Source organism: Akebia trifoliata, chromosome 13 (genome assembly GCF_017979445.1).
Source record: "Akebia trifoliata isolate Shusen 1 chromosome 13, ASM1797944v1, whole genome shotgun sequence".
Classification (NCBI taxonomy): Eukaryota; Viridiplantae; Streptophyta; class Magnoliopsida; order Ranunculales; family Lardizabalaceae; genus Akebia; species Akebia trifoliata.
In genome coordinates, this window is record NC_141387.1 from 17,335,528 (window position 1) to 17,359,260 (window position 23,733).

At 34.7% G+C, this 23,733-nt stretch overlaps 1 protein-coding gene across 2 annotated transcripts; it reads left to right on the forward strand.

The window, feature by feature from the left end:
* Nucleotides 1-11,083: 11,083 nt before the first annotated feature.
* On the forward strand, nucleotides 11,084-23,074 carry LOC147388035 (homeobox-leucine zipper protein HOX32-like). 2 transcript variants are annotated; one of them, XM_086420421.1, is made up of 19 exons: nucleotides 11,084-11,228; nucleotides 11,345-11,825; nucleotides 13,107-13,266; nucleotides 14,836-14,954; nucleotides 15,564-15,654; nucleotides 15,750-15,845; nucleotides 16,283-16,396; nucleotides 16,480-16,563; nucleotides 17,069-17,224; nucleotides 17,320-17,394; nucleotides 18,063-18,169; nucleotides 18,259-18,451; nucleotides 19,642-19,830; nucleotides 20,043-20,123; nucleotides 20,679-20,813; nucleotides 20,899-21,227; nucleotides 22,106-22,217; nucleotides 22,414-22,563; nucleotides 22,772-23,074. In XM_086420421.1, exons 2-19 carry the CDS (start codon nucleotides 11,626-11,628, stop codon nucleotides 22,916-22,918), a joined length of 2,538 nt encoding a protein of 845 aa, XP_086276547.1. In that variant the 5' UTR covers nucleotides 11,084-11,228; nucleotides 11,345-11,625; the 3' UTR covers nucleotides 22,919-23,074. The 2 variants fall into 2 exon arrangements, with proteins under 2 accessions (XP_086276547.1, XP_086276548.1); XM_086420422.1 differs by lacking the exon at nucleotides 20,043-20,123.
* Nucleotides 23,075-23,733: the final 659 nt, after the last annotated feature.

A 23,733-nucleotide genomic window follows, 5' to 3' on the forward strand; every position in this document is an offset into this window, starting at 1 on the left:
CCATTTTTTTAGTTTCAGATCTGAAGTTTGGCGAGGCAAGTATAGAGTACGAATGAGGATCATCTGGTTGGTCAGATAGACAACTAGAGTTCGTCACCTGGTAAGTACTAAGGCTATACCCCTTACTGGTGTCAATTCCCCCAGGTAGTTTTATGGATTCTGTCTTGAGTGTTAGGAATTCTGTTAGAGTGAGAAATTTTATATAATCCTGTATTCTGGTTATTCTTCAGCACTCTGATCTTTCGTACGTTATTAGACGTGTATAAGCTTTCGCTAGTATTATATTTTGTATATGTATGCAGGATTGTATGTCGTTTATCAGGTGCAGGTTGAACGCCTTGGAATGCTAACATAAACAGAGGAGACCATGCCGAAATTTCGAGGTGCCACTTAGTACCTCGAGATCTGACATGAGGATTTGTGTTAGCATTCGGCGGGGCGCCACAGTAGAGTAGTCGATCTTGTAGCTCAACTTGAGTTGTTGAACCACAAGAAGTCATCAACAAAATCGAGAGGAGAATCTAAATCGATCACTCAAGAAAAAATACTACTACAAGAGTAGAGTCGTCAATCTCGCAGCTCAACTTGAATCACTAAGCCACAAAAACACAAAAACTCCAAGTAAGAATTGTAATGTAAAAAATTCAAAAAAATGCAAGCATAACTTGAAAGGACATAATGAAAATTCAAAAGGGCGCTATGAGTAAAAAAATCAAACTATAGCAAGATCAAAGCCACCGGTATAATGAAAATCCAAAATGGCGTCAATACGCAAAAATGTAAAAATTGGGTCTGGTGAAAATCATAATTGGCACTATGGGCAATAAGGGAAAAAAATAAAATAAAATAAAATAAATAATAACAAACAAAAAAAATGAAAATGAACTCTTGGCCCGCATGACTATAAACTGTGAATAACAAAATTTTTATCAAAATCCCAAATCCTACACTCAATCGATATTCAACAAGTACTGAGGCAATGGGGATGATTCTAAAATAGTCTAAAAGCTACTGATATGTATATCCTCTATAATTGGCAAAAATACATAAATCATTGAAGTACTAAATGTCTTTCGAAAAAGTTTTCATGTTTTGGATCTATAATATCTATTCGACAAAGACAAATCACAAAAATTCAAACATTTTCAAAACTACTATTTTGACCAATGATGAAAAATATGAAATTTATTTAAACTTTATGTTTTTAAAACAATAAATACACCTGAGGCCAAGTAAGTACAAAAACTATTTTCTTTTTATTTCAAATTCTTAAAAACTTCACAATTTACTTTTGCAAACAAAAAGAAAATACAAAAAATGTATTGTACCAATCACTTGTCTCGACGAGAAATGAAGAAAGAATCAAGTCTCTCTTCCAATGTACGAATTTGGATGGTTTACCCTACCATCACCATCTCAGCGTCTGAAGCATCACGACTTGCCAGGTAAGACACAAAAGCATCAAAACAAGGACCTTTAGCAAAATTCTCTCATAGATCATCAATTTTTGTCCTCAAGATAGAAGACTCTTCGTTCCTTAAAGTCCATGGGCCATGAGTCCATGGGCCAAATGAAGGTCATGGGTCATTTTGTTATAGCAAAAGGGGGTATTTTCAAGCATTGGGCCCTTAAGCCATATCTTAATCGATCAATATGGCAAAGCAATTCCATAAAAAAAGAAAGAACAGTCGAAATTGAAGGTTGGAAGATGCCTAACCAAGATATCTCATCATAGGGCATATATTGCAAACCTTTGAACCAACCCAACTTGTTACCAGAATGAACATAAGCTCTTTTTTGTTCATCAAAACCACTAGATCGACATAGACATTGAAAGGGTGACTAATGGTTGTGACGGAAGCCAAATAATCAAGGAACCAAAATTGCACAAAAAGGAAAGTCAACTATAATCACAATGCTTCAAAATTTAAAATAGACAAAATGAGGACCTTATCTAGAACAATGGAGCACACCCATGATACACTCGTTCTATCCCGCTCGAGCAAGCCGTGAGGGATAATAGGTATCCCTTAAAAGCAGATAAACAAGTTTGAAACCTTGTCGAACTTGGTCGAGCACGCTTATCAAAGTCAGATTCACATACTCATCGTTTCGAGTGAATAAGAGTTGATTCACCACTACAAGGGTCAAAATGTCAAACCCAGATAGGGAGTCCATGTCCTCAAGCCACCTAAGCAAAAAGACCTTAGAAACCTTGAGAAGATTCAAATTCCCATCGATCCGCTCTAATTATTGTTTTGGGACCCAAAAGAACCCCGACACCTCTTTTTTATAGCTTTAACGCAATGGTGGTGTGACCACCCAAAGTGATTGGCAGAAGTCAAGAATGCGTTCAAACTCCTCAACCATAGGAGTCTTCTCCTTATCGCCAAAACGAAACAAATTGAGCTTTGTGATCCAAAATCCCATAAAAGCTTCTATCAAATCCCACATAATGGTAACCTTCGACCCAAACTTATTAAAGTCCAACCTAACCTTCTCTTCATGAGTCACAGAGTTAAGCCATTGATGCAAAAATGGGTTTACAATGGCGTACCTTTTGAGATTTGGAAGGTTGAGACCACCTTCCAGAACAGGAGATGAACTTCTGACCGCAAGATCGAAATTGGCTAAATGTTCCAATGCATGAGTAGATTCCATTGATGCCCTAGAATGGGTGAAAACTTTTGAAATCATGAAAGAAAATTAAAAATGAGGTTATGTTGGGTAAAAAGCTAAGGAGAAAAAGTTCTGGTCCTTACATAAAGTACGGATTGAACTGGATAAAAATCAAATAGTCCGTATATAAAGCATAGACCAATCAAAATTTGTGTAGTCTGTGCTATATGCAAGGACCAATACATTCAACTTTCTTTGTATTATGCTTGAACTAATGCATGGGGGTCCCTCATTCGATTTTACCAACTCCAAGCCCCGATTACTCAATTATAGTTACAACAGATCTATTAAGACCCCAATACCCCAATCATGTTCATCTGGGGGTGTCTAAGGTCTTGATCACACCAAAAAAACCTTTGTGGGCCCAAACATCTTGAAACACGCACTTAGACATTTGGGAGGCCCGAAGATACCATCAAAGCTTTACGAGGCTCTAATCACATGATTGAGGCCTATTGAGGCCCAAATTCTTACAACACGTGACTCAGAGACCCCAATCAAGAAAAGGGCCAACTAAAAATCTTAGAGACTCGCATACTCACATTCTAAAGGCCTTATAATTTTACAAGGGATCTCGTCCTGACAAATCCAAAACAAAATAAACATCAGTATATATAAAAATCAAAATGAGTTATACAATGAGTACAAAAAAAAAAAAAAAAGTAAAACAAAAAAAAAATAATATTTTTGTAAAAGTTTAATTCAGATTGCCTAAGACTCGTTAGAAAACTCCTGTTTCAAAGTTTTTTATTATCAAACTATCACAAAATCGAGTCTTCACACAAGATTCACACCACGAAGTGAAGGAATTCGAAAGGCTCACCCTATCAGACCCCGTGTTTGGGTAGCTACTTCTTGTCATCAAATCCGTCAAACTAAATCGGTATTTTTAAAACTTGTCTAAGTAAACTCCTTGAGCCAGTACAAATAAGGGTTTCATCTATTCTTTACAATTTTTTGCACACAATTCCTGCAAAGAGGGAAAACTGTAGACACCTAAATTTGACCAGACCCTCAATGCGAATTGTCCCAAAAATTAGAATGGGCCCCAAGGCCCAAATCTTAAAAAAATCTAATATATTTTGTCATTTTCTTTCAATAAATGGCCCATGACCCTACTCACGTGGCCCACGGACCAAAAACCCACCTCACAACTCCTTTACACTTCTCAACCCATCCTAACCCTAATCCAAATCAACTCAAATATTATACCTATTCAACCCACTATCCAACTATCATATCCAAGCCCAATCATTCTACCCAAACCCAAGCCCATTGGACTCAACCTATCACCATACTTATTCAACTCACTACCCAAGTCCAATTCTCAATCCAACCCAAATATCATAATCAATCACCCAATATCAACAAGGTGGGACACATGTCACCACCTCAACTCACCTCCCTCATCCAATTACTGACCCCCATCACTTTTTTCTAAAATACCATCTACCCACATCTCAACCCATACTTTTTTCTAACCTACCCTCATTATTCTTTACAAACCCATCTTCACAAACCAAACTCACACCCCTCATCTCCAATCAAACACTTATTATCTCCAATCAACTTATCTAAATATCTAATCTTTACCCATTTTGGACACATGTCACCACATCCTTCACCCTCCCAAAACCTAATCAACTAATCCCTTACACAATCCATTCTTCTAACCTAAACTCACTCCATTCAACTCACCTAATACTCAATCAACAAATCATTTCCTTACACCCTCATTCTATTAACTAAATACAACTTCTTTTCACCTTACCTAACACTCCATGAAAATGAGTTGAAAGATCCAACTCATTTGGATCACAAATAATTTACTTATACCCCCTTCTACAAATACTCTTTTATCACCCTCAATTTACACACACCCATTTCACAAACCTCACACCATTCTATTCTTTTTCATCACTTCATCCCATTTTACCCCTAAAAATCACCTTTAAACTCTTATAAGATCCCCTCATTTTTCAACACAATCCATTCATCATGCAAAAACTCCCAAGACTTAAAGAATCACTCTCTATATTAAACTACAATACTTTCTAAAATCACTCTCAACTCATAACCCCCTCTCATAATATCTATACCTACAACTCTCAATTATCAAAAGTCTAACTCCTAATACCACGATCAAGTCAAGGAAGCACATCTCTTGAAGGTTAAAGAAGGTTAAGAAGATTAATGTGGATTTTGGACAAAAGAGAAATACTCTCTCTCGCCATTCTCTCCCCTCCAACTTTCTCTTTTCTACTTCTTTCATTTCTCTATACTTATGCACACACCACAAAAGATTTGAGTCATAGAATGACCCATTTTTCAATAAGGAGATCCTCAACAATTTAAACCAATATCAAGGTCCCTCGCACTTGAGGGCACATATCAGATATTTTCGACTTTTCTTTTTTATTTTATTTTTAGAATGACTGAATCCGAGATTACCACCAACAGTGGAAGGAGTAAAGTACCTAACACCTTTTCTATTCCCTAATATGGACCCTTTACTTAGATCCAAGGTTGGACCAATGGACCTTATCCGTATGGGAGTCACTAGATGCAAAAAAAATAATTAAAAAAAAAAAATCACGAGTAACCATTCACATCTTTTTGCAAAATGAATGATGATGACTCCAAAACCCAAAGTGGTAGAGATATTTGAAAATGAAAATCTCATATCCACAATACCCATAGATAATATCCAAATGGGTTGGTTTGACAACTCATACCTTAGGTTGAATGGTGGTTAAGTTATGAGGTATGATTTTTTAGTTAAAAGAATGGTTAGAGTGTTTACACTGAATCAATTACTTTTGGAACTCTTTAAAGATCTTCATTTTACTTGTTTTGCTCATTAAATTTACATTGAAACCTCTTCCTTGGATGTTCTTTAATTCTACAAATCTACTTTTTTTTAAGGTTTAAAATGGGTCGGGTTCAAGCTAGATATGTGTATATTCATATCCAAAATTTTTTATCATGGTCTAGATCTAGATCCAAATCGGATCCTACTAGCTCAAATCATATCTAATTTTTTGTTTCATTAAAAATCATATCTGGATCCGACTGAATTAATTGATTCAGGTCGGATAATTTCAAACATTTTAAAAAATGATTAAAAGTGTGGTTTAAATGTGACTTAAACTCAAGACTTCTCCCTTTTTAAAAAGATACCTTGACCACTACACCCAACACTTATTTATTGATGAAAAATAACATGAAAAATATAAAAATATAACATCCAAAGTAATATATCATTCGGATATAGAGATGGATCCATATCTGACCTGTATTCAACTCAGGTTAAAGGACATCAACCCATATCCGACTCATATTTTAATTCAAATATACTTAAACGAACCAAATCTACTAAAATCATATTCAGATGACTCAGATTTCAGGTAAAATTTGACCCATTTTAAGTCCTACCTCTTCTACCCATTCTAATCAGACTGAATAGGTTGGTGTTGGTTGGGCACATAGGCAGTCCCAAGAAGTCCCTATTATGTTACTCCACAATTTGTTAATGGAGGCACATCGAGGTTTCATATGGTTCTCATAATAGCGTTTATATTCTGGTGTTGTCATTACTTTTCTGTTATTTTGGGCCATCTTTCCCTTCTTTGTAAAGAAATGTCTTTTGGTTGCCTCCACTCAATTGTGTCATTCATGAACACCCATTGATAGGGCATAACTTGATCATATCCAAACTGTCGGGCCACTCTTACACTAGTTTGGCAATGGGACAGATGGTTTCTTGTTCACCATTAATGGGTATGTTGGCATGCCAATCAGGTATGCAAGAGTGGTTATCCTATACATGTACAGTCAGTATGTCTCCTCACCTTTTACTTTTATTTTATCTTAAAAAATAACTCAGACTTATACTCATTACTCTAGTATGGCCTCCATGTGATTTTGGGTTGCATGCAAAGCTCTCCTAGTATGAACTTTGTATCTTTCTTTCTCGATTTCTCAATCCCATAACAACATCCTTTATATATTGTTGTTGGATCTTCATTCAATGAGCCCTCAGGTGTTATGCTTTGAAAGTGTTGGTATGTCCATAAACACAATACCTAGAATAACCCATGCGTAATTTCAGGCTTCTCCTTCAATGCTACCCTTTCTTGCCTTCTATCATTTTTGGTATCCTTGAGATAGTTGTCTAGTAATTGATATATTTGTGCTACAATTTAACTTGCCAGGCATACATCCTTCCTGGATAGCACTTGAGTAATCATATTGAAGATTGTGGTGTTGATGCACTTGTGGGGGACAATAGGGGGCCACAAAGACGGTGAAATAATATACCAAAAGGAACATAAAGTGGGTCTCTTTATAGCAATACCCGCTGAACATCACCCTCCAGCTTTTCAATGATTTTTTGCCTTAATTTTTTCTTCTCCTAGTTGGATTCCGCATCCCAATCATCTTATAGACCTTGACGAGCTCGAGATTTTAAAGATTTTAGTAAATATAAATCAATCCAAAGTCAATTGACTATTGAATTGTTGACATTTATGAGTTTTTTTATATGAAATTAAATGAAGAATATTGTTGGATTGACTTTAGACTGGAACCTCATATCGCATTTTCTTGACGTGAAAGTGTATGGGAACTATAGATGCTTTTTATCAAATGAAAAACATTTATGGTTCCTGTAGATACGTGATTCTCGATTACGAGTGCCACTTCTACTAAGGTTTGGAGTCGCCACCATTCATATTTGTAAAATGGTGTGAATGGTCACCTAATGCGCATTTTAGAAAAAAGTGTCATTTTTAACATTTAGTGACCTTCAATGGATAAGATACTGATCTAACCTTGAGATCGGGGTAAGCGGTTTGATTGGAAAAAAAGGAAATGTGTTAGGCACCCTTTTCTCTCCACTAAGTGGTGGTAACCTCAACTCAATTTGATCATTTTTAGATAAAAATACAAAATAAAATAAAGAGTCGCGTGTCGATAACTTGTAACCTAAATAGGGATTTATTTTTGGCTCGATTATAAGTTCATCCCATTGAAGGAGGTGATCCTTATAAACATTTAGCCTTGGGAACTACATGAGTTTTTGAAAAATATTGGCTATGGTTATGGGTCCATGCTTATGAGTTGAGAAGAATCCGAACACTGATTGCCACAAAACGGTTTGATGTGTTAAAATGATTTTATTTTGAAAATGGTTACGACCCCTATACTTTCAACCGAACCGAAGTTCAATCTACCGGAGATAGGGGAGGAGAAGCATCACATCTTAGGTTTTTCTAAAAAGAAATTAAAGAGATGTGGGGATAACAGAAGAGGGATATGGAGAAGGGAGAGAGAGAGACGGGGGATATGTAATGCTTATGCTTGAACCCACCTTGAAGCTTGAGCCTTCATTTTTCTTATTCTCTTCTTCTTCTTAAGTTCTTTGTAGAATTGTGAGAGTAGATTTTTTTAAGTTGATGAAATAAGGAAAGTAGAGGAGAATTGAAAGAATTTTTTTTAAAACTTAAATTTGATACCCATTTTGGAAGGTAAAAGGGGGTATTTATAGGTGTTGGGAGATTATTTTAGGGATATAATGGGGTGAATGAATGAAAGAGTAGAGAATGACATAGATTTTGAAGGTGGGAGGGGTATGAAATTTGGAGTTGGAATGAAGGTAGTTGTGTAATAAGGGAAAATAAATAATTTTTTATCTAAATGATTTAGATTTTATTCAATCCATTTCGGTGAAGTGTTTGGTAAGGTGAGATGATGGGTGTTTGGTTTAAGAGAATGGGAGTGGTTGTTGGTTGAGTGTTAGGTAGGTTGAAGAGAAGTGGTGTTTAGATTAGGAGAATGACTTGATTTTTGGGAGGATTAAGGGGATAATGACAAGTGTCAAAAAAGGATGGGGAGGTGAAGTGATTAGATGAGTTAATTGGAGATGAGTGTTTGATTGGAAAAGAGGGGTGTGAGTTTGGTTTGTAGAAATGGATTTGTAAGTTATGATGAGGGTAAATTAGAAAAGGGTATGAGTTTAGATAGGAGTAGATAAAGGTGATGTGGGTAGGTTAGGAAAGAGTATGGGTTATGATGATTTTTGGAGAAAGGTGATATGGGTAGATGATTTGTCAGCGAAAGGTGATGGGGGTAGGTAATTGGATGAGGGAGGTGAATTGGGGTGATGACATGTGTCTCCTTTGGTTGATGTGGATAGTAATTTGTGGGTTATAAGTTATGGATTATGGATTATGCATTATGAATGTGATATAGATAATAATTTGTGGGCTTTGGTGTATTGGGTTCAGGTTTTTGAAAAGTTGTAGGTTGTTTGGGGATTGGTTAGGATTATTTTGGAATGAGTTTTTTCGGGTGGGTATGTTTTAGGGTTTAGGTGGTATATGATTAAGTTTAGGTTGAATGGGGTGATAAATGCATTTTTGCGAGTTGAGGGTTTGTGGGCTTTGAGCGGGTTTAAGGTAATTCGATTTTGAGGGTGGAGCAGTGAAATTTGGCGAAGGTAATGGGCATTTCAAGTCTTATTCTAAATTCCTTGATCTTTTTAAGGGTCTTGGAGTCCTCGGATTGATCAAAATGCCACGTTTTGGTGAATTTAGCCTTTTAGGCCCATTGTCAAGTTATTAAGGAAATTGACATTTTTTTTTGCCTTTTTGAATAGGGCCCGTTCAAATTGGGGTGTTTACAGTTCCCATACACTTTCACGTCAAGAAGTGCGATATGAGGTTCCAGCTTGAAGTCACTCCAACATGACTCTTAAATTAAATAAAGATAAATTAGATTAAATATAAATCAATCCAATCAAATTGAAAACATTATTAAGTAGTCTCTTATTTAATTCTTAAAAAATTCATGAAATTTTCATTTTTTTAAATGAAAGTATCATTTTCCAAATTATTGAACTATTATGAATAATTCACAGATTTTAAATTTGAAAAGAATAAAACATGTTTTTTAACGAATTTACGAATTTTTATAAAACTCAGTGGAAAAAAATGCGACTGTAACTTGTTATTTGTTTAAAAGTGTAAACTTGTAAGTTGTGATGTGTAACGCAAGTCAACTTTGAAACGGCCATGCTTCAAAATTTTGGAGGAATCCAATTTTTTACGTGACAATGTCCCTTTTATCTTAACAAAATAATGATATGGCCCTTTATATTTATTTAAGATTACACCTCAATTTTCTAAATTGGTGATTTTTCTCTTGATTATGGTTTTCTTTAAAAAAATCAATGGAACAATAACCTCAATGTCCTCGTTATCACTTCCATCATTATTACCGTCACCATTAACATCACTAATTTCATCATCACCATCACTATCGTGTGCCCGAATTTTTGAAATGAAACGGATAATACACATATGAAGCATAGGCCACATATTTTCCATTTATCGAATTCTTGACCAGATTTTTGCAATTCAAAATCGAATAAAACTCGAATTTTTCACTAATCGAATTTTTGTCATATTCCGAATTGCTAACCAGGGTAATACATTCTTTAATTTAATTTTAATTTGCGATATATATGAATAGCACCCTTTTTAAAAATAAACTTAAAAAATTGCCATTTTTATACTTGAAAATTTTCCAATTTTTAATTTTTTTTATCAAATTCGTTTGAATTAATTGTAGGAGTGGAGCCTAGATTTTCTTATAGTGGGGACAAATTATGATTAGTTGTGTAGATGAAGAACTTGAAGATGAATGATTTTAGGGGAAAAATTCAGAGATTTTACATTAAAAATTAAAAAAAAGATATTTAGGTCATTTCTAATTACTATATGAGAAGGTCTGGACAAGAGACAATGTCATCAACAAAAAAGAAAATTAATTGGGGGTGGTGGGGATTGGAAGGAGGTGAGGAGTGGGAACAATGAGGTATGTAATTAGTTAAAAATATAAGGGTGTCTCAAAATTGTTTTTTGAGAGGGGGCATTTTAAAAAATTGCTCCCACCAACTCCTTACTAGCTCCACCCCTCATTAATCGAATCAAGGCTTTATCGAATTATTGCCGAATCCGAACTTTGTTTCTATGGGTAAGAGGCTGGACACATCAATTTTAAAAGAAAGAGAAAAATAATAAAATGCTCAAATAAAAATTACAATTTTGGCATGGTAATGAGAGAAAGTGGCCTACATGTTTTTACATCATTAGAAGATAACCCCACAAACCAGATTATTAGACGGCTGGAATAGTAGAATCAATTGAGGTTCACTTTCATTTCAACATGTGGGCCATTTTAAACTTTTTTAAAATTTCCATATCTGATAACATCACATACATTCATCCACATCCATCATGCATGCATTGAAGAGAGAGAGTTTTGCTGAGGAAAGCTGTACTTTACTTTTCGTCAGAGAAGAACAGCCCATCCAAACCAAAAACGTCTCTGGCAGGTAAAAATGAAGTCTCTCTCTCCCATTTCAATTTTAGTGACAGAGCACAGAGAGAGAGAGTGTTTGCAACTTTGCATTTAAAACAAACCTAAGAAAAAGCAAAACCTCATCCACCACCATCACCACCACCACCACCACCTGGCGCTCATTTGTTCGTTAATCTCTTTTCCCACTTTTTCTTTTACTGTGGGCTCTGTTTGTTTTGAAGTATTTTTGTTTTGTTTTGTTTTGTTTGTTTTGAGTTTCTTCTGTTTCTCTCATCCTCAGGTAGAAATCTCGAGATATGGGTATTGTTGAAGAAGAAGATCAAAGAAAGACATACCATTTCTGTTGTTTTTATGGGTCTATTGTTCTTTCTTAACTAGTTGAGATTCTGATGTGGGAGAGAGGAGGCTCTCTTGGGGTAGAGAGCCGGTTTGAGACTGATAAGACCTTGAAATTTTGTTACTAATTTCTAGAACAAAGAAGAATATTTTTAATTTTATTTTTTTGATTTTCTGTGTTTGTGGGTTTTTGGTTTTTTTTTAGTTTCTTTAGTAGTGGTGGGTATGTCTGCATCGTCTTCGTTGAAACAGATGGATACAAGCAAGTACGTGAGATACACACCAGAACAGGTGGAGGCCTTAGAGAGGGTATATATGGAGTGTCCGAAGCCTAGCTCTTTGAGAAGGCAACAACTTATAAGAGAATGTCCCATACTCTCTAATATTGAACCAAAGCAGATCAAAGTCTGGTTTCAGAATCGAAGGTAATATATGGAGAGAAAGACGGGTTTTATTGTGTTTTTATCATTATTAATATTTTTTGATTGGATTTTATGTGGAAAAGTATTTTGATATTTATAGAAGAAAAAATATGTAATCTGTTTTGGTTTTTTGATCTTACAGTTCTTGGTGGATGTGTAGGATTTTGTTGTTGGTTTTATGTTTGGGTGTTCATATCTTAGACTAAAATGAAATGAGATATCAGGAAAAGCATTTTGTTAGTTGTTTGTTGTTTATTTATGGGAGAAATATCCTATCTTTTTGGGATTTTTGATTCATCAGTTCTTGAAGAAAAATGGGATTTGTCTTAATTTTTTCTTTGAGTGTTGAGGATTTCTCTTTGTTTAAGTAAAAAAATATTGTATTTGTAGGGCTTCTCCCCTCACCCATTTCATGGTCTTTGGGAGAAAACGTTAGAGGCACAGAGAAGAAAAGAAAATCTTTGAGCTTTTTTCTTCAAAAAGAAAAAAATTGGGTTCTAGATAATGATTTTTTGATATTTATAGACGTATTATGTTTTATTTGTGGTATGTATTATTTTTCAGTTCTTGAAGAAAAATGGGTTTGGTTTTGATACTGTTTGGATGTTGAAGATTTTTTTCTTTGTTTCAGTCAAAAATATTGAATTTGGTGGACTTGGTCTTCCACTAATTTCATGGTCATTCTGGGAATGTGACAGGTGGTTAGAAAGAAAGAAATCTTTGGTTTTTTTTTTTCTAAATTAGATTTTAGTCAAAAGGGGTAGTTGGTATTTGTTATGTTTCCAATATTATTGAGGAACTTGAGATAAATAAAGAAGGCAATAGGGGTCATTTTGATTATTTTGTTTTTGTTAATTTGATTTAAGATATAAGGAGAACAAGACATTTTTTAAACTAACGTAAATGAGACATTAATGTTGAATTTCTAAAGTTATTTCTCTGATTATTGTGGTGTTGTATTCTTTTATTTTCCCTTGATTTCATTTAAATAAAACAAAATAGAATTTGCAAATTGGGGTTTTAATGCATGTTCTTCTTTGTTTTCAAGTGAATGTATTTTTTTTTAATTTTTTTTTCCTTTTTGAATTGATTTTCAGAGTGAATAAGATTTTGTTCCTATACTTTATTTTTTATTTTTTGATGTTTTCCTTCCATCCTATTTTAACCATTTTCTTTATAAGAATTATTTTTCTTCTGTAATTTAGATTGCTACTCAAAATTGGATATTTTTGCAAACTTGCAAATGACATTCCATTTTTTCTTCTTCCCTTATTATACATACAGATGCCGTGAAAAACAGAGAACAGAAGCGTCACGTCTCCAGTCAGTAAACAGGAAGCTTACTGCCATGAACAAGCTATTGATGGAGGAGAATGATCGACTTCAGAAGCAGGTCTCTCAATTTGTTTATGAGAATGGATACATGAAGCAGCAACTGCACAATGTAAGCGCCTATTTCTTTGTCGAAACCTTTGTGAACTAGCAATGTTTTTCTCATTATGATTGAACTTTCTGTTTTTTTTTTTTTGTGATGAAGGCTCAAATGTCGTCTTCAGTATTAATTTTCTCAGAGGTGGCGCAAATTTATTTGCTAAGTAGAGAAGTTCATGCCTATTGCTTTGATCATGAGTTCAGAAGTCTAATTTCTTTCAAAGTCTCTTTTGCTTGTATGCGTAGTGACAAAGTCAGGGTGTAGGAAAAAATCGGAAAAAAAAAACTGGCAAAAGTTGGCATAGTTTTGAAAAATTAAGAAAAATAAAATGTGCATTATTTACGAAAATGTAAAAAATGTATTTAAACTAAACAAATAAGTCTTGAGTAAAATTTTGCATGAGTCACTCTACTTGTATGTACCTTTTTATCTAGAACTTTTAGTTGTATTTCATTCATTTTGCAAAATCATATTTTTTTTTATTTATGGTTGATTGTTTAAGTCGTAATGTATTCTTTATAATTGCCCTGCTCATGTTAATCCCAAATTTCATTTTTCTTGTTTTAATATCCTTAGCTTCTTAAGGTATTAAAGTGCAATTTTTGTAGGAGATTAGAAAAGCCTTCCTTATAGACTCTAGGATCATCTAATACATCATCGTGATTCACATAGGTCTGTATGATTGCAGAGAATATTTTCCCCGGAAAACCAATTTCTAAACAACCTTAGAAAATTTATCTGGCGATTGTACCTAGGAAAATCTCTGAAGGAGATTTGGTTTTTAGTAGTGTTGTCAAATGCAATTGCATATACTATTTTCTATGAGTAAATCGCATATGCCATCATGGCATATGCTATTTAGGATTTCTGGTTCATTATGCCATGGCATACAAAAGTATGTGGTGGCATATTACTTCAATAAGCAATGATTTGACTATTGGAGCATTAAATTCAAGTTTTTTAAATCTATCTTCTCCTACAACTACCCTATTTCCACCCCCTATTTGTGCATTATTCTAAGCTAGTTCTTTTATTCTTTCACTCGTATATATTCACTTTAAATCTTATTTCTACTTTATTTTTTCAAAATATTGAGTTTATGCATTATAACATAAGATCATAGTATCCAATGATTAGACTATTAAAGCAAAATTAACTTTAATTATCTAGAACTAGAACTTGATAATTAAAGTAGGCCACCTACGTATCATGAATAGTTTATATATTATTGACTACTTAGCTTCTTGAGTTCTTTTATTTTTGTTACTAAATAACTAAACGTGATTAATTTTATTCAATTTGAAAAATGAGTGCTATCCAAAATCCAAATATATTGTTATAGGTTTGTTTTTATTTTCTTATATTTTTCTGTTTTTTTAAATATTTCCCCTCTTTTGTTCTTATTTTTAACTGTTTTTATTTATTTTAAATAAAAAAAATATTTTGTGCAATATGCAACCACATATGCCATATGCCATTTTGCATATGCTATTTGATAACATTGGTTTTTAGTTTGGGTCTTGTATGTATGTACCTTTAATGCAGTTTATAGATCCTTACTAGTACACAATTTCTCTACAGGCATCTGCAGTGACCACAGACATGAGCTGTGAGTCTGTGGTCACAAATGGTCAGCACCAACAGCAGCAAAACCCAACAACAACTCAGCATCCCCAATGGGATGCTAAGAACCCAGCTGGGTAAATGTTTTTTGTTTTTGTGTTTTTCAAGCCTCTTTTATAATATAATGTAGAGATTTATCAAAATGGTACATGAAAATTGAAAAATTACCAAAACGGTGTACTATTCATATTAATTCTGAAAATGGTAAATTGCCGTTTTTTGGAAATAAGGTAATTTTACAAAATGGTAAAATTTGAAATGAACTGTGTTTAATGCCAAAAATGCCCTTTTACCATTTTTTTTGTAAAGCAGTATACATATCTCATGTTTAATTCAAACAGATAGAAATACAACTGTTTTAGTATAGTGATGTTTCCCTTCAAGATTTTGTTTATTTCAGCACTCTACTAAAACAGTTGTATTTCTCTCTGTTTATAAAAGAGCGGGGATATGTAGTTTTGGTATCTAAACACTGTTCATTTCAAATTTCACTGCTTTGGTAAAATAACTTAGTTCTGAAAATGGTAATTTACCGTTTTCGAAATTAAAATGAATAGTGCACTGTTTTAGTTATTTTTCAATTTGTGATGCGTATTTTGGTAAATTACCCTAAAATGTATGTATTAAGACCTCTTTTCTTGTTTTACTAACTAGTTTTAAACTTGACATGTTGTGGATATCTGTAGTCTCCTCGCAATAGCTGAGGAGACCCTGGCAGAGTTCCTTTCAAAGGCCACTGGAACTGCTGTCGACTGGGTCCAGATGCCTGGGATGAAGGTAGTTCAACTCTCCATCATTTCCATCAAATCATTTTTTTTTTAAAAACCTTATTTCAGCCCACTCATTGAAGCTCAATATTTCTGTTTTTGTAGCCTGGTCCGGATTCTATTGGAATCGTCGCTGTTTCTCACAATTGTGGTGGGGCTGCAGCACGAGCCTGCGGTCTCGTGGGTTTAGAACCCATGAAGGTAAGATTTTCTTCTTGCAACTTAATTTTAGAAAGCTGCTATTGGCACCCCAACATTTACTTGTTACAGCCCAATTAAAAATAAAGAAAATAACTGAATGGTTGATAGAAGTAAAACTTGGGGTGTCAATAGAAGCTCTCTTGTATTTTTGTTAAATTTTTATTGTTGGGCTTAGGATTTTATGTGAGCCTAATCATAATTGTAAACCATTACTGAAATTGTTTGAACAAGTGTTCAAATGTTTTGTAACGTTGAGATTACAATTGAAGCCAAACCTTGGTAATGTTTGAAGACTGTGTTTAAACCTTAATTGGGGTGATAAATAATTTGAGAAATTGGGGTGTAATAAGTAAAAGTTGGGGTAGGGTATCTCTAGTTTTAACTGTGTTATTATTTGTTGTGCACTGTAAATTATTTGTTTGTATCTCTTTATATAGGTCGCCGATATCCTTAAAGATCGTCCATTATGGTTTCGTGATTGCCGTTGCCTTGAGGTCTTGAATGTACTCCCTATGGGGAACGGAGGAACCATAGAGCTTATATACATGCAGGTTTGTAGTACATTTGATGTTGAATTGAAGTTGAAAAGATGTTTAAGTCCACTAAATTCCTTGTTTTCTTGGACTTTCCTCAGACCTATGCACCTACAACGTTGGTATCGGCACGAGACTTTTGGACTCTCAGATATACTATTGGTCTGGAAGATGGTAGTCTTGTGGTAACTTACTCATCATGCTTAACTCTGTTTTTGAGTGTGTTTTTGTTGATTTGGCTTTCAAACGTCCAAACTTCACTTCATGGGGGGCATTAAAGAATTAAAAGTTTGAAGTTGTTCTGATGTCCATAAGCAAGATATCAGCTTATATTTTAGGGTATTTTAGAAACACCCCCCGCTAAACTGGTGATATTAGATTTACCCCTTGCAAAATGCAGATTAGGTTTACCCCCTTGACTGTAAGTCAAAGTCGCTTTTTCTTGATGATTTAACAATGAAATTTTGATTCTTTCCAAGACTTGATTTATTAATTTAAGTATTTAAAAAAAAGTCAATTTCTCTGTTAAATTATCAAGAAAATGCAATGTTGACTAATGGTCAAGGGGGGTAAACCTAATATCACCAATTTTACAAGAAGGTATTTCTAAAATACCCTATTTACTTCGATTTGTCAAACAACTGACCCAAATTTGAGTATATCATTCTCACTTTAAACATGTATTTGTAGATATGTGAGAGATCCTTGACGCCTTCTTCTGGTGGCCCCGTGGGCCCATCTACTCCAAATTTCATCAGAGCTGAGATGCTTCCTAGTGGTTATCTTATACGTCCTTGTGAGGGTGGAAGCTCTATAATTCACATTGTTGATCATGTCGACTTAAATGTAAGTATGGTGACCAATCAAATCGTACAGTTTCTGTGATTTCCTTGTTATATATCTTCACGTTATTTCATCCTGGTTTCCTGACCGTGTTTTAGGCATGGAGTGTGCCCGAGGTTCTCAGACCATTATATGAATCGCCAAAAATTCTTGCTCAAAAAATGACAATTGCTGTAAGTACCTGACATGGGCATCATTTTTATAATGTTTCGCTACATTTTTTTTAATCTTACAGTTTGTGGGAATTCTCGTATTGTGCCTGAAATGGGCCTTAGATATTTAATTTCCTTGATGGTGACTTTATATGGGAGTGTGCCTAGGTATCAATCTGAAGCATTGATTGCTGTGCCATTGCATGGTTATGGGTCATTCTATATACATGGTCTACTACGAAGAGAAATGTTTTGTATTATTTACAGATACACACCTGACACCCCCTTATGTTTTGTTTTGGAAGCTGCTATTAGCACCCCAACTTTTACTTGTTACACCCCAATTAAAAATAAAAGAAAATAAGTGAATGGTTGAGAATAAGCAAAAGTTGGGGTGTTCCAATGTAAACTCTTGTTTTTTTTGGGCTAGATTTCATTTTTTTTTCCTTTTGGGTTTAGGATTTTGTATGAGCCTAATTATAATTGTAAACAACTACTGAAATTGTCTAAACGAGTGTTATAATGTTTTCTAATGTTGAGCCCAACCTTCGTAATATTTGAAGAGTATGCTTTATTCTTTAAATGGGGTGATAAATAATTTAAGAAATTGGTGTGCAATAAGTAAAATTGGGGTGCCAATGGTAGATCCCTTTGATTCTGGAGTCAGACATTTGTCCCCTTCTATGTAGGCATTGAGGCACATACGGCAGATCGCACAAGAGACTAGTGGTGAGATTCAGTATGGTGGAGGTCGTCAGCCTACTGTTCTACGGACTTTTAGTCAGAGAATGTGCAAGTAAAACCATCAATCAATTTGCTATATTATATTTTATCATTGCTTGATATGTTTCCCTTTGCTCAAAGCTTTTGATAAATGGGGTGCAGGGGTTTTAACGATGCTGTTAATGGATTTGCGGATGATGGGTGGTCACTGATGTGTAGTGATGGTGTGGAGGATGTCACCATAGCCATTAACTCCTCTCCAAGCAAACTTCTTGGTTCTCAGGGGAACTCTTCAAATATGCTCTCTACTGTAGGAGTTGGAGTGTTATGTGCGAAGGCGTCCATGCTGCTACAGGTACATTCCTAGAACGTAAATATAAATGACTATGCTGTCTATATATTTCTATCTTTATGGTAGGGTATCCAATTAGTTACCTCTATTTAAATATCATAGGATTGACACTATGAATTTTACATGTTTTGTTTATCAAGATCGTTGTCTCCTTTCAATATGTTTTGTACTTCTCAGTATCTTTGACATTAAAATTCTTTTCGAGTTTCAAGAATTCCGGCAGTTGGATGAACATGCTTATCTTAGGATTTTGGTTGTCTGATTAAATGCCTTGCAAAAATATATTGATTACAATGCCTTTTTTTTGTGTTTTAAGTTAAATACCGAATTCTGAATTAGATCGGTTGTTGTTTTCGCATAACTCTCATCTTCTCAATGGGAATGCACATAAGAACATGTGAAGAAAAAATAAATTCTACTGGAATTATCGTTTGCCGATGAATTTTCTGTTTCTTCTACTAGAGTTTACCTGGGCATGGGCATAGTCTTTGGGGGTTAAGAAGGTAGTAGAGGAAAGCTAATAAAGTTGGAGTCATATTATTGGAAAAGGGGCATAAGAGGAAATATAATGAAGCTGGAGGATTATTCTTGGAAAGGAGGAGAGAAAAAGGGAATAAAGTTTAAAGTTGTTCTCGAGATGCATGTGACATTGAATCTGAACCCCTCTTCATGGGGGGGAATAAACATTCGGAAGACAACTGTTGGGTTTTATAATATAGATATGTGATTCAGAACTCCAAATTGGGCCGTGATGAATCGACGCGGCAAAACATACGCAGTCTGTATGCGGCTGACGTGGCAATGACACAGAACCATAGATCTTTTTCTTTGGGATACACAAGGAAAAGATCAACGGTTCTGTGCTCTTGCCGCGTTGATTTATTCTTAGTTCTCCAAATTTACAAAGTAAGAGTGGATAACTTCTTGTGCAAATGCATTCTTTTCCTTTGTTACTATATGGGCTTGTGTAGAAACCACTGTGAGTTCTTTCACATGTTCTGTTCTTTTTTGTTTAATTGATCTTAGATGTAAACAGTCTTTCTGGCTTTTATTAACAGTAACAGATGGTGAGAGAACTTTAAAAATTAGAAACTTATTTTCTTTTCTTTTTTTCTTTCTATGACCTTCAATTGGTTTTACATTTCCCTATTCTTTGTAGTAGAGTTTCTAACCGTATGTCTATGAGTATGTAGAATGTGCCACCCGCATTGCTTGTTCGCTTTCTGAGGGAGCACCGTTCCGAGTGGGCCGACTCTGGTGTTGATGCTTACTCTGCCGCATCTCTGAAAGCTACCCCTTATGCAGTTCCGGGTGCAGTACCAGGCGGATTCCCCAGTAGTCAGGTCATCTTACCTCTAGCTCACACTGTGGAACATGAGGAGGTAACTGTTCTAATATAGATGGTTATTCATTTATAACACAGGTTGAGGTCTGTCACATGTATGACGACATGGGAAGGGATGGCACTTGTAATGTCAGATTATGTGATTATAGTGTAAACTTCACATGTCAAACATGCATGCTTTGATGTGTTTCTTTGTGCAACCTTAAATAAATGACATGTGACAGACTGCTAATTTGTTTTCTAATATAGTTCTTAGAGGTGATTCGTCTTGAAGGCCATGGATTTTCCCAGGATGATGCTGTCTTTTTACCAGATATGTACTTGTTACAGGTTGGTAATTTTATACATCTACTAACGGGTAAAGTATGCGTGTCAGACACATACCATATTTTGATACTCCAGTGACTGGTGCGACATTTCCACTTTTTTTCCCTTTCGAATATGGTATGATATTGATTTTAGGCATTATCGAAGATGATCAGGTTTTCCCTTTTTGTTTGAAATTTTCTTTATAGAAGATATAATATTAAATATATGCCATTTTCTCTGTGTATAGGTATGCTACATAGTTTTTCACATAATCCATTAATATTCGATATATACAAATATTTCTTCTTTTTTTATATATCTTCTAAAAAATTTACTTTGTTCCTATGTAACAATGACATGGACATGTGCATTAAAAATATCAAACAAAGATACTTGCATTTAAAGTAATTTCTTTATTTGAAATTTACCATACCAATTTAGAAGTCACCTTTGATGCCAAATCAAAGAAGGGTTAGACTGCATTAGGTGTGATGGTATGTATTGGTAAATGCTATCATGGATGGTTGTGTTTGTGTTTGACACGGAAAAACTCTAATAAGTGGCATTTAATTGCAGCTTTGCAGTGGGGTTGATGAGAACGCAGCTGGTGCTTGTGCTCAGCTTGTCTTTGCACCCATTGATGAGTCCTTTGCCGACGATGCTCCATTACTACCATCAGGTTTCCGTGTTATACCATTGGATCCCAAAACAGTTGAGTTGCATTTCTGAACTTAGCTTTGCCTCCCATTTGTTTTTCTTTTTTGTCCTGTATACACATTTTTGTTTTATATTTCAGGATGGGCCCGCAACAACTCGTACACTGGATTTGGCTTCCACATTGGAAGTGGGACCCGGTGGAACTCGTCCGGTTGGTGAAACAGCTTCTAACAGTTACAACCTGAGGTCAGTGCTGACTATTGCGTTTCAGTTCACATATGAGAACCACTTTCGAGATAGTGTCGCGGCTATGGCGCGGCAATATGTACGAAGTGTAGTAGGGTCTGTTCAGAGAGTTGCCATGGCTATTGCCCCATCATCTGGTCTAAGCCCCCACATGGGCTCAAAACTACCACCGGGGTCTCCCGAGGCTCTTACCCTTGCACGATGGATTTGTCAGAGCTATAGGTTTGTCTGTAACTTAACTATTTTGGACATTGTACTTGCTTTATGTGAGCTAATATTAATTTTCATGGTTCTAGATCTAATCAAAGTTTTAATGAAGTTCAGCATGAATTTTTTAAATATCCAATGGTTTTGAACAAATCTATTTCACTTTTCTAACTTTCAAAGAACCCTAGTCATAATTCCTTGTGGAGCATTACATTAATCAAAATCAGAGTAGTTTTTTATTAACTTTGGATTGGTACCTGCTTCGAAAAGAATATTTTGGAGTTGGTCCAATGGTCCAAGTTTCTCTCTTTTCCAACATTGGTCATTGTGTGGGGTCCAACCCCTTTCAGCCAAATCTCATCCAACAAAAATACCCCTAGTATTAGTACTTGTTGTGGAGTGAGACCACAGTTCATTGGGATGGCTAACCTTGAGGTCATAACCATGTTCAGGGTTGTAACTATTTCTCAACTGTTGTAACCTAATGAATAGTAGAGCTGCTATTGGTGCCTCGACTTTTACTTATTACAACCCATTTTCTTACATTATTTATCACACCCCAATTAAAGATTACAACACACCATTCAAACATTACAAAGGTTTTGGCTCAAATTACTATTTCCACGATATATCACGTTAAAAAAATTTCAGTAGTTTACGATTATGATTAGGCTCATGTAAAATTCTAAACCTAAAAAATAGAAATCTAGTGAAAAAAGAGAGCTTCTATTGGCACCCCAACTTTTACTTATTCTCAATCATTAATTATTTTTAATTGGGGTGTAATAAGAAAGTTGGGGTGCCAATAGCAGCTCTCAAGAATAAATATTAAAACGAAAATTTTCTTTCTCTGAAGCTACTAATAATAATAATTTGCTTGCCTCATTTTTCAGATTCCACACTGGAGTTGAGCTCCTTCGGGCAGACTGCCAAGCTGGCGATTCCTTGTTGAAACTACTGTGGCACCATTCCGATGCGATAATGTGTTGTTCTCTGAAAGCAAACGTAATTAAGTTTTCAACTCCATATGATGCATTTTTTAGTGAATATTAATTTTCCTTACTAAATTTAGCTCGATCTTAATCCCATTACTAAAGCTTTTATTACTTTATTAATTAATTAATTTAGTTTCCTTATTTATTTGTTTTTGGGATTTGATAAAACCAAGATGAGCTGACACGGTTTGAAAACATTATGTCAGGCTTCTCCAGTTTTCACCTTTGCAAATCAAGCGGGGCTTGACATGCTAGAGACTACGCTTGTGGCCCTTCAAGATATAATGCTCGACAAAATTCTTGATGAGGCTGGCCGTAAAATGTTATGTTCCGAGTTTCCCAAGATCATGCAACAGGTAAAAAGCTAAGAACCTATGCTATAAATTATAATTTGAAAAAAAAATAAAAAATTAGACACGACCCATCAAATATTAGGCAAACCTTTTACGTGATACGAAGCATAAGGATGCCCCTCTCTTTCATTTCATCTTTTGTACAAAAATTCATTTAAACAGAAGCTACGTTGGGGGGTGCATCTTGTAACTTGCACAGATTTGATTGCAGGGTTATTCTCACCTTCCAGCAGGGATTAGTTTATCCAGCATGGGGAGGCCGGTTTCTTATGAGCAGGCCATTGCATGGAAGGTTTTGAATGAAGAAAACTCCAATCACTGCTTGGCTTTCATGTTCATGAACTGGTCCTTTGTTTGAAGTAGTAACAATCTTAGATCCTTGTAGTTTTCTCAATGTTATATACTTTTTGCTCAAGACATCATGGTAGTAGGATTGTCCAAATTCCATACTCTTTATGGATGGTTTACTATTTAGAGATGTTGGGGTATTATATTATATTCTTAGTTTTTCATCTGTTAATAGTTGTTTGCTTTGGATGGTTTATGTTATATTCTCTTCTTATAACCATATTTTGTGTGCCAATAATTCACTAACCTCTACTTCATGATTCTGCTGGGCATAATAATGTCTGTTTTGTTGATGCACATTTAATAAAACTTATGTCAGATTTTGATTGTGTTAGATAAAAATTATCATTCATTTGTCCAATTTTAATGTACTTGTTCATGGTGATTTATTTATTCTAGATAAAAATGATTTTTATATATATTGAAATATTTTTTTTATATTGAAATTTTAACGTACTTGTTCATGGTAGTTTTTTACAACACTTGTAACTTGGTTTATTGATAATAGCTTTTTAGCCTTTTTTAAACTTCTCCTAGACATAATCTCTAAAAATTCAAACTACTTGATGTTTGAATGTTGAAAAACTAGAAAATTTGAAGGTGTAGGGTATAATGATAAAATGTTACCATGGGAATCATCCATTAAAGTTAATCTGACAAACCCCCCTCATCAGAATAATTAATTGAATTTTATCACTATTGCCCTTGTGACTCATTGTTATTTATAATCATTTATTATTTGTGTGTTTGGAGCCATCATAAGCATTTCAAAGTCTTACCCAACCAAATTATGTCCATTTTAAAAAGCTTTGAAGAACCTTCTCA

What these genes read in the sequence shown, in the direction of transcription:
- LOC147388035 (XM_086420421.1), top strand. Translation starts at nt 11,626, where the DNA reads ATGTCTGCATCGTCTTCGTTGAAACAGATGGATACAAGCAAGTACGTG. An exon ending in GATGCTAAGAACCCAGCTGG is followed by an intron (nt 14,955 to 15,563) that starts GTAAATGTTTTT and finishes GGATATCTGTAG; the next exon opens with TCTCCTCGCAATAGCTGAGG. An exon ending in GTTGTTCTCTGAAAGCAAAC is followed by an intron (nt 22,218 to 22,413) that starts GTAATTAAGTTT and finishes ACATTATGTCAG; the next exon opens with GCTTCTCCAGTTTTCACCTT.